Source organism: Belonocnema kinseyi, chromosome 2 (genome assembly GCF_010883055.1).
Source record: "Belonocnema kinseyi isolate 2016_QV_RU_SX_M_011 chromosome 2, B_treatae_v1, whole genome shotgun sequence".
NCBI lineage: Eukaryota > Metazoa > Arthropoda > Insecta > Hymenoptera > Cynipidae > Belonocnema > Belonocnema kinseyi.
In genome coordinates, this window is record NC_046658.1 from 79,199,582 (window position 1) to 79,211,593 (window position 12,012).

The 12,012-nt window shown below is 34.6% G+C and overlaps 1 protein-coding gene across 2 annotated transcripts in view; it reads right to left on the bottom strand.

The window, feature by feature from the left end:
• Positions 1–2,386: 2,386 nt before the first annotated feature.
• LOC117167654 (putative serine/threonine-protein kinase YPL150W) overlaps positions 2,387–12,012 on the bottom strand; it is a 54,004-nt gene continuing 44,378 nt past the window's right edge. For both annotated transcript variants that reach the window (XM_033352740.1, XM_033352739.1), the window contains exon 9: positions 2,387–2,912. In XM_033352740.1, the coding sequence (XP_033208631.1) occupies positions 2,730–2,912 (183 nt within the window). In that variant the 3' untranslated portion in view covers positions 2,387–2,729. The remainder of the gene's footprint in view (positions 2,913–12,012) is intronic.

The window sequence follows — 12,012 nt, forward strand, 5'->3', positions numbered from 1 at the left end:
TCTTTTTTGAGGAGAATACTATATGTAACCACTTTTTTAGTGATGGTATTAACTTTTCATTAACTTTATACGTTATAACTAAATCCAAAATCATTCTTTCTGAATGAATGAAAATTTTATATGAATTATAAGTAAGAGAAATTCTAAATTTATGTGAATTTTGTTTTATTTCAATTTTATACTGCTTATGTTTTAAAATTAATTAATTTGGATTTAAATTGTTCAACAGTTTAGAATGTATTAGCAAAGTGAAAACTTTAAAAGTTTAATAAATTTGCTTCAATAAACTAATAACTTAACTTAGTTGTCAGTTAAACCTTTGAAATTACCTTATAATCATATGAAAATTGGAAAATTTAGAAATTGATAAACAAAATGTAATCAGAAAAGTTAAAGCTTGCATGGATTCATAATTTGATTTTTCGCCAAAACTTAAGTGCCCCAGAGTTATTATTTTCACTTCAAATTTCACACACATACACACACACACCCGCGCACACATTAACCCTAGCCGGAACTAAGAACAGGGTTAGTCTGAGTTTTTTCTGATTAAAAAATGTCATGATAAAGTACTAATATGGAGAAAGGTCTGCAAAAAATATTTTATATAAGCCTTATTTATTTATGATAATAAAATATTTTTGTTTTATTTCACTAATATATTTTTTATAATATAAAATGTATTGAAGAATAATGCTTCACATATTTTGCAGTCTCTGCTGTTACTTTAGCTTTGTTCACGGCCATTTTAAATAATGTTAATATTTTGTGCTGTTATAAAACTAATTTAGTATATGCAAAGAGGAATCTATCTTAAATATTCAAGTTTAAAAGCAATTCAATTCAAAAAAATCCAATTAGGAAAAATAATCCTTTTTTAATATATAGTAATTATAATTTTAATATATAGCAAAAACTGTCTATATTCAAAACTAAATAACTTGAAACTGAATTGTTTCAAATAATGACTTTAAAAGTTAAAATTCGAGATGACTAAATTTAATCTATGAAAGTCACAATTGTAATTCACATTTGACACTATCAAAAAAGGCCATTAAACTGATTAAACTTATCATTTTCCAATGTAGGCCGGGAATTAAGGCAATTGGAAGTACCCGAGATACGTCACGAATTTGTCACCGAATGCGATAATTGGTATTTCCAGAGAAATTTTGACAATATTTTGCGTAATAACTCAGTAGACTTTTAGAATAAAAGTTGTTTCCCTATGGGGGATGCCTAGTTTAAAAAAAAAAACTTTTTTAATTCTGCAACTGAGCGTTCCATAAAATACGGAAACTATAGTTGTTTTCATTTCAGAATGCCCTAAGCGAACCATTTGGTTCAATCAACAAAATTCTGGTTGGTTCAACCATAGAATATCGCTTTTATATGGTCTACAACTTATTTCGTTCACTCTACTAAATTTGTTGGTCGCTTTAACCACAATTTTGGTAGATGCAGAATTTGTTTGATTCAACAACAAAAATTTGAATCAATCTAATATTTTTTTGAATTATCAAAAATTTCCTTGATTCAACCAAAAAATGTAAGAGTTTGATTAACTTGGACATGATTAATTTTAGGTTTTATCTTACTCTAATTATAGAGCTGAAAGTGTACCATTTTTAATTCAAATTAATTGAATACAGAGAAATAAATTTCCTGAAGCATTTCAACTCAAGATTCTTATGAAACTTCTTAAACTTCTCACTTTTAACCACACTTATATTTGTTAAAATAAAAAATTAATTCTAGAAGAAAATGCAGAATGTGATTTTCAAAATTCGCATAAGAATATCAAAAACTATCTTAAATAGTTCTGAATATATTCTGTTGCAGAATTCATGAATTACTTTCTGCGTCGACTCATTTGATACCAAAGTTTATGAACTTATGATCTACGACAATATAAAGCAGATTTACTACATTTTTAATATTTAAAAAACAAGTATTGGATTAAAGTGAAATTATGGTCACTAACTAGGATTTTCCTTTGGTCAGCAGAATTTTTATACTTAAAACCAAAAATCTTTCTATAAACAAAATTCAAGTCAAAATGTTATTTTAATTCTTGGATCATCAACAGGTGGATCATGCAATTTAAAAGCCGTAAAACGTATATTTTTTATTGAAATTAAAGACATTCTTGCATAGCAACGTCGTTTATAAATTTTATTGAAAGTTTTCATTTATTTCACATTTGTCAAAATTTAATTAATTACATTTTCGTTATTTATTTTTATATAAAAAATGACTGGTTTATCCATATTGACATCTATTATTTCAAATCAAGTACATTTTCCTCACAATATTATAAATAAAAAATAAATAAGCTTTTGAAAAAAGTGAAAATTGTATTTCTTATACTAATAATTTTCTATACTCTAAATTTTAATTTCCCTATCTAGATTCTAAATGTATTTAAAAATATATCAATTTCTAATTCCATATATTTAATGTTTATGAAACGACTTTTAAACGTAAATAAATCAACGTCTTAAATTTTTCCTGAGTAAAATTTTTTTAATCTTTCACTTCTACTTATCGAATATATACTTTAACGATTGATAAGAGGAAATATAAAATTTACGATACGTTTAGAAAGTTCAGTATTTATATAATATTTCACACTAAAACGAAGAAATATTAAAAAGAAACACATACAGCATGTTTGTTTAATCTTAATTTGGAAAAGTGTTGAAGAAATAAATATTCCACTCAGTATTTCAATTACTGACTGATCTGCTTCCACTTCCGCTATTCGATCCTCCTGCTCTTTTTATTTCTGACTTAGCAATAGCACCTTGGGCAATTCCATAATGTTCATAAGCGTCTTTGCCATAAGTTAAAGGAGGTTTTTCGCGAGTAGAACTTTTCTCACGATAGTTGGGTTTCATGGGTTTCGGAGTCTGAAAAATAAAATATAAATTAGATAAATTAAAATAATTTTAAAAATATAATTTAGTACAAAATCAACAGTTGGTATTTTTAATTTTCAGGGTAGAGTTCAATTCTTTTTGAAACGAATCGTTTAATAAAATTAAAACTTTTATAAGGGAACATTCAATTGTAAGGATTCGTATGCTTTTTAGGGATTTTATGAGATTTTAAGTAGTTTGACCAAATTTTAATGAATTGCAAAGTTTTCGGTTATTTTCAACAAAACCAAAGCCATGCGAGAGGTTTCTTAGATCTTATGCGATTTTAAAAGACTTTATGGGTTTGAAAAAATTACCTTAGTACAATTTGAAAGAGAACCTTAATTTCTCTAGAGGTTTTAACAGATTTTGAGGGATTAAGAACCATTTCTGCAGATTACAAAGCATTTTAGGGAATTTAAAGGGATTCAAATAGATTTCAAAATATTTGAAACTATATCCACGGATTTTAGAGAATTTTCTAAAATTTCACATCATATAACGGAATTTTTAAGGATGTCCGAATGTTATAAAGGATTGAAGGGATTTGAAGGAATTTTCATGGCTTTTAAAAGATTTGCAGGGAGAAAATTGTCCAGGATGAGTGGATGCAGAAAAGGCAGAAAGTGCGGAGATCGAGTGTAAAGGAAGAAGGGTGAGTGAAGGCAAAGGTGTGAAGGGTGAAAGTGAGTGGTTTGAAGTGAAAATTTGGAGTATGCGAAGTTTTTGAGGTTAGGAGTGAAAAAATAGTTACTTGGCTAGGGGGGCAAGAGGTAGGTGTTAAAGGCGGGAAACGTCACGGAGTTTGGGTAAGGTAGGATGCCGACGACACGAAATCCACAAACTGGCGCCAGAGGGCAACAGTTACTGGACGATCGCACAGAGCAGAAAACCGTAATGGCTGCAACAGCTGACGTTGCTGAAAGCATCGGAACTGGGGGGATGGGTGATGTTGATCGCAGTGACAGCAGCGGTGATGAAAGTACCGAGAAGTCGACCCGGGTGGGGAGGGCAGCGGACTCAGGTACGACCAAGCAACGTGGAAGGCCCTCAAATTTACAGCGCCTTAACAAGCTAGGCAACGCGGGTTCGAACAGAAGTCTGTACGAATGGCAAAAAAAGGCAAACGCGACTAGCAGTGAAGGGGAGGAAAAAAGGAAAAGAGTAGCTGGGGAAGCTGAGGTAGAAAGGGACCAGCATAACAAGAGAGTTAGAATTAAAAGGAAAACAGCAGAGGGAGATTAGGGGGATGGGGGGATGTTTGAAAAATTGGAAGCTCTCTTAAAGTGTTTAGAGAGGAAACAAGAAACAGTTTGGACGACATGAATAAGGATATGAATAGGCAGGGAAACGATGTAAGAGGGGAATTGAAAAAGGTCAGAGAAAAATGGGAAGAATGGGATAAACACTGGAAGGCGGAGAAAGACAAGGTTTGGGGTAAACTAGAGAGCATTGAGAATAGACAGAGAGAGGTTGACGAACAGAGATCTAGAGAAATAAATCAGTTGGAAGAACGGGTATCCAGTATAGAAATTAGGAATGAGCATATGAGGGAAAAGACAGGAAATGAGGAAATAGTTAAAGGGAATGAAAAGAACGTCCCAAGTGAGAATGAAAGTTTGAAGAAAAGACTCAGTGGGATCGAAAGAAGATTATAAGAAGAAGAAAGGGCAAAGAGGAAAATTAACATAGTTGTTAAGGGATTAAAAGCGGAGAGTGAAACAGGAGAAGTGGAAATAACAAATCTTTTGCGAGATATTAGAGTGCAGGTAAGGATGGAAGGAGTGAAGAGAATAGGAGGGACAAAGAAAGGAAAAGAAGGAATGTTTCTAGTAAAAGTGGAGAGTGAGGAGGAGAAAAATAAAATTATGGAGGGAAAAAAATTATTGAGAGGAAGAAGGGAAAGAATTGAAGAAGATCTGACATGGAGAGAGAGGAAAAGGAGATGGCAAATAGAGCAGAGGGCTTGGGTAGAGAGGAAAAGGGGCCATATGGTGTGGATAGGGAGAGACAGCTTATGGATAAATGGGGAGGAATGGTGCTGGGATAAGGAATTAGAAGAATTAAGGAAAAAAGAAAAAAATCTTGCGAAAGGTAGGGGGAAGGGAGACGAAAAAAAATCTAGAAATAAATCAGAGGGGTTTCCAAACGGCAAAGGGGAAACAAAGTGAAGAGGAAAGAAGAGGGAAGGGAAGAGAGAAACGTGAAAATAGCTTTCTGGAATGTGTCAAGTTTGAAGTACAAGAATAAAGGATTTTGGGAGGAGTTAGAAAAGTGGGATGTGATTATGATGAGTGAAACTTGGGCAGGTGAGAAAGATCGGAAGGGAATAAAAAAGATGTCACTGAAAGGTTATGTGTGGACAATGCGAGAAGCAAGAAAAAAACACGTTAAAGGGAGAGGGATGGGCGGCATGGTGTTTCTAATAAAAGTGGAGAGTGAGGAGGAGAAAAAGAAAATTATGGAGGGAAAAAAATTATTGAGAGGAAGAAGGGAAAGAATTGAAGAAGATCTGACATGGAGAGAGAGGAAAAGGAGATGGCAAATAGAGAAGAGGGCTTGGGTAGGGAGGAAAAGGGGCCATATGGTGTGGATAGGGAGAGACAGCTTCTGGATAAATGGGGAGGAATGGTACTGGGATAAGGAATTAGAAGAATTAAGGAAAAAAGAAAAAAATCTTGCGAAAGGTAGGGGGAAGGGAGACGAAAAAGAATCTAGAAATAAATCAGAGGGGTTTCCAAACGGCAAAGGGGAAACAAAGTGAAGAGGAAAGAAGAGGGAAGGGAAGAGAGAAACGTGAAAATAGCTTTCTGGAATGTGTCAAGTTTGAAGTACAAGAATAAAGGATTTTGGGAGGAGTTAGAAAAGTGGGATGTGATTATGATGAGTGAAACTTGGGCAGGTGAGAAAGATTGGAAGGGAATAAAAAAGATGTTACTGAAAGGTTATGTGTGGACAATGCGAGAAGCAAGAAAAAAACACGTTAAAGGGAGAGGGATGGGCGGCATCGTGTCAGGGGTGGAAAAAGAATTAGCAGTAAAAGGGAGAAAAGATGGGCACATGGAGGAAAAGGATGGAACAATGATAAGAAAAATTATAATTGGGAAAGTAGAAATAGCAGTGGTGTGTGTATACAGAAGAAGAGGGGAAGAGGAAGGCTGGAGAGTAATAAGGAGGTGGATGGAGGAAAAGAAGGAAGAATTGGTTTTAATAGGAGGGAACTTAAATGCATGGACTGGCGGACAAGGGGGAGTGTTATGGGATGAAGAAAAGGAGACATTTATAAGGAACTCCAAACCTAGAGAGACGGACAGGGAGGGGAGGAAGTTACTGGACATGATAGGAGAAACAGGATGGTTTATATGCAATAGCAATATGAAAGGAGATGGTGAAGGGGAGATCACATTCATAGGAAAGGGAGCAACAGTAATAGACTACATCTTGGCTGAAGAAAGAATGCAGCATATGATAGGAAGTATGAAGGTAGGGAGTGAGATAGGGTCCGAGCACTTTCCGTTCATAGTTACACTAAGAGGCGTCAGTAAGGGCGGCAGAGAGAGAAAGGAAAAAGGGAGCGAAAGAAACACGAAAATGGGAATCTGGGGGGTAGATAAATTAAAAGAGTTTAAATAAAAGATGGAAAAGGAGAAGGTTAGGTATAAAAAAGAGGAGGAAATAGACTCGTTAATTGAAAGGTTGAAGGGCCCATTGAAAAGGTAACGGATGAGCTGGGTACTAATGAAGAAAGAGTAGGGGGAAAGAGAGGCTGGTGGGACGAGGAATGCTGGGAGAGTAAAGAGAGAATAAAAGAGTGTGTGAGCAAATGGAGAAGAGGGGAAATGGAGAAGGAGGAGTATAACAGGAGGAAAAAAGAACACGAGAAGATGCTGGAAATAAAAAGACAAAGGGGAAAGGAAGAATATAAAGCAGAAGTAGAAAAAGCGATGAAAGAAGGTAGGGTGTGGAATGTGATAAATAGGGATAAAGGGGAAAGGAAGTGCGTTAATGAAGAAATAGAAATGGAGGAATGGACGGATTATTTCAAGGGTCTATTAGGGGGAGAGAAAAATAAGATCAAAGGGGAAAAGTGTAGGATAGTTCAAGGAGAAATGGAAGAAGGGAACGAGATAACAAGAGAAGAAGTGGATGAGGCAATAAATAGGTTAAAAAGAAACAAGCGGACGGGAGAAGATGGGATGGAAAACGAAGCGATGAAGTTTGGAGGAGAAGGGATTAGGGATGGGAGTTGGAAAATCTGCAACAAGTTATGGAAAGGGGAAGGTTGGCCGGAAGAGTGGACGACGGGACTGGTGGTACCGCTTGTCAAGAAAGGGGATGGAAAGAAGGTAGAGGAATACAGAGGAATCACTCTCATGTCAGTCGGCTATAAAATATAAACATAAATCTTAAGAAAAAGGTTGGAGAGTCAGGTAGAACAAAAAGAAAGTATCCCACATAATCAGACGGGTTTTAGAAAAGGAATGGGAACTATAGACAACATCTACGTACTTAACTATTTAGTTAACAGAAATTTGGGGAGAAAGAAAGGGGAACTAGTCGCTTTGTTCGTAGATTTCAAAGCAGCGTTTGACTCAGTGAGTAGAAAAGTGCTATGGCAGGCAATGAAAGAGAGGGGTGTAGAGGAAAAGATGGCGGGGAGGATAAAGGAAATCTTTACTGAAACCAGTATTAGGGTGAAAATAGGAAAGAAAAAAGGGCAGGTTTTCTGGACAGGCCGAGGTCTAAGGTAAGGGTGCCCGTTGAGTCCGTTACTATTTAGTATCCTATTGGCAGACTTACAGGAGAAGCTAAACGAAAAAGGGAAAGGAGGAACGGTTTTGGGTAATAGCAAACTATACTCTCTAGCATACGCGGACGATGTAGTTCTATTAGCAGATGATGAGAAGGGGATAAACCTAATGATGAGAATCTTCGAAGAGTATGTGGGAACAAAAGAGCTGATAGTGAACGTAGATAAGACAAAGGTGATGTGTTTCAGAAATAGAAAGAGCAAAATAAATTACGTTTGGAAGATGAACGGACAAGAAGTGGAAATTGTGGAAGAGTTCTGTTACCTAGGTTTTTGGTTTGAGGCAGAAGGGGGAAACGAGCTGCAGGTGAGGAAAAGAATTGAATGTGCGAGTAAGGTAATGGGCTAAGTATGGGTATAGGAAAGAGAAGGTTCAAGAATGATTGGAGAATGAGGGTCTGGTTTTTTGATGCGTTGGTGTGGGCGGTGTTGTGTTATGGTGTGGAGATCTGGGGATGGAAGGAACATAGAAAAGTAGAGAGCATGCATGAGCAATTTCTGAGGTGGGTAATGGGGTTTAGCTGGAGTTGCCCAGGATATATGTTAAAAGAAGACTTAGGAAGAGAAAATATGGTTAGTAGACAAATTAAGAGAGCCTGGTGGTTTGAAGAGAAACAAAAAGGGGAGAGAGAAGTAGAATTGCACAAGCATATTTCGGCGAAATTCGGAACAATGAAGCGAGAGGTAATGTGGGAAATTCAAAATGGGAGGAAGAAAGGAGAAAAATGAGAAGTGTGTGTAATATTCGAGAAGGGGTTATGGAGTGGCAGGACATAGAGTTAGAGCTATTGGTTTAACAAGGAGAAGAAAGATGGACAAAGATTATAGATTCGAGGTACAATAGATGGTATATGATGGTCAAAGGGTTGACGGAACCAGAATATCTGCAAACAATAAAAAAGGAAGAAAAGTGGAGTAGGGTTGTACGGTTCAAAATGGGAGAAGGAGTGAGAGCATGCAGATATTGGATGGATGAAGAGGAGAATTTATACAGAGTATGTGGATACGAAATGGAATCATGGGCACATGTACTAGAGAGATGCACAGGAGAGGAAGGGGGACATTTGAGTGTGGATGAATGTGTAAGATGGATCTTGGATGGTAGTGGACAGGGAGTGATATGGATGAAGAAATTGGAAGATGTAAGGGAAAGCAAGGGAGTAGGGCAGAGCCAAACGGGTGATCCTGAAAAGGGACAGAAAAAACAAAAATTGTTTTCAATATCGTGGAAAATGCATTTTTTTATGGTAAGGGGAAACGGAAGCCCTGGAAGCTCGCTTATTTTAGGAATTAATATCACTACTATTACTATTGTTTATCCTGCGTAAAGCGAAAGAGTAGAATATAAGTAGTAGTTAAGTTAGACTAAGGATGGAATTGCAAATATATGTACCGGGAGCGGAGGCCTTCAAACCCGTAAAAGGGAGAGATTAAATACAGACATACATACATACATACATACATGCATACATACATACGTACGATATCCATGTATTTTCAATTTTTGGTGACTGATACCTCTCTCCCCCTCCCATTCGTTCGTTTTCAGAAAAAAGATATTCCATATTTTTTCCAGTCGTCAACATTAGCCCGCGCTCCTGAGTTTTTGAAAGTAATATCGGATTTTAAATGAGAAAAGGTCGGATTAAAAAAAATGGAAAAAAGAGTACTTGTTAATAACTTTTTGTAAATTGAAGTTTATTCACTTCTTGAAAAATGGTCACGGAATAATATCTACTCAATAACTTTTTATTTTGACGCTATTAAAGCCCGTACATTGTGCCCAGGAAATGCCCCAAAAATATAAAATAGCAGTTTTATGTTAAACTCATTACAAAGGTGGCATTTTTTCTTCATTTTTTCAATATCAGTTATTTCTTATTCAGTCAATAACAAGTTTACAAGGTTGCGAGTAATACATTTATTTTAACGATATTTGTAATTTATTATTAAGTATTTCCTTATTTCAGAACTAATACCCTAATTTTTAAACAGTAATCATATTTTTAAATAATTTTTTGTAAGTTACGTTATGAATCGTTTTTTTTCAGATCAATTTCGTCGAGATAAAAAAAAACTGATTAATAAGCTACATAGTGTAAGAGATTTAAAATACTAGAATTCTCTCAATCTTTTCTATCGGCAAGTGATTTTAATTATTTAAGTATTTAAAAAATGCATTTTACCAAAAATATCACTCTTAAACTTCATTAACGGCCTAATTAATTGCAGAAAATAATACATTTTTATGTTTTATAGAGGAACAAAATGGTTTAAACAAATAAAAATTCGTTAAATAATTGACAAGTATCCTAAACAAAAAATATTACTTTTAACATCCATAAATTGTGTTCCTAATTCCAGTTAATACTAACTTTTCATGATTTGGTGGAAAAAAATGATACAAACAGAAATTGTTTAAATAATTGAAAAATAAAACTTTTTTATTATTATATTTTACAATCAGCAATTATGTTATTTATTTCGAAAAATCTTTACAAATTATTAATTATTTAAACAATTTAAAATTAGTAAAAAAAAGTAATTGGAAACTTACCATACATCAAATAAAAATAAGTACTGTTGAAAGATTTAAAAAAATACCGCCTTTGCATGAATTTGATATAAAACTACTATTCTTCATTTTTGGGGCATTTTTCGGGCAGAATAGAAGTATTACGGGACTCAAATTTCACAATTTTCAGGTCAAAATTATTCCTTGAACATTCCTTAAAAAGAGACTAAACTTGAATTAACAAAAAGTTCATAACAACTACTTTTTTATTTTTTTCGAAAACCGAGTTTTTTCCATTGAAAATCCGATGTTAATTTAAAAATCCCAGGGGCATGTTTAATGTTGAAATTTAAAAAAAAATAGGAATATTATTATTTTGGAAAACGAAATAATTAGGGGGATCGATAACCAAAAATCGAAAGTCAAATCTTTGGACCACCCTAAAGGCGTTTCAATTAGATTTTTTTTAATAATTAAAAAGTGGAAAATTTCGTATGAAATCCTTTGGATTCACCTTCCCAAGTAAAGATTCGTAATATTTCCCAGACCCCCCTTACACAAAAAAGCTTTTCCTAATTAATGGACACTCCCTAACCCCCAAGGACATTTTTTAGGAACAGCTTGACATACGAATTAAATAAAGCCAAGGATCTTCAATCTAGATTTGCACGTATTTCTTTTTATTTGACGTTTCTGATTTAAACTTAAGGGAAATCTTTTCTATTATCATTTGATAATAATAAAAAAATATCAATACTGGATCTTAAACTTTTTCTAAATTAATTCTATAATAGTCTCTACAAAAATTTAAATTTCGAAAAATTTTGTAGATTAATCTTGATTTCCCGTGTTGTCATTTAAATAATACGTAGGTTCCGCAATACTGCTCCGACCCAGGTCGCTGATCAATTTCTCTAGCAATCCCCCAAGCGAAGAGCTTCAAAAAGTTATCATTTGTCATTATTTGAAGCAGTTCACAAATACAGTGAAACTCTTCAATAGCCCCCCTTCTATGGCCCTTCTGAGAATTGGCGCCGCACCGCAGGTAGGTGCAACTGGAGCTGCGTAGGGTGCGCGGGGTCTGTAGTTGTCACCCAGACGAGCACTCAAGCGTGAACAAATAAAAGCGGAGTGGGCTATAATGAGTTAGTTCCAACAAACCGTCAGCCCCAAAATCGGTGCTATAAAAGAGTTTCATTTCAATATAAATATTTCACGATTTTTAATTTTAATTTCTCAGCCAGATTCTTATAAAAACAGTTGAGATTAAATAATAATTGAATTAAAAAATGATTATTATATATTCTGTACTAATTGGTAATTTTCTACAAAAAAGCGATATAGATTCTTCCTATATATTGTGTTAATTATCACCCTGTGAATGTAATTTTCTAGTGGGATTTTTATTTCACAGCACTCGCCATTAAACAAACACTTCGACTACGTGGAGTGCAGCACTTCTAATAAAATTTTTCATTTTCTTTCTCTGGTGTTCATGGAGCGTAATTTGATGCAACGCGTCTGACTCAAACTTACGCTCGTTGCAACAGATGCAGCCAAGTAAAAAACGCTATTACTTTAACAGGATAGAAATGTTAAATTGGATCTCTTTTTAGCATTTTCATTAAAGTGTAATTCTACAGTCAGGCGTTTGGATTTCCTAATACACTGGACGAAAAATGAAACGTTTTCAAGGGTCTTAAGGAGCCACGATATATTACGTAACGCGAAATTCGAGATTTTTAGACACCCTCACCCCCTTTGTA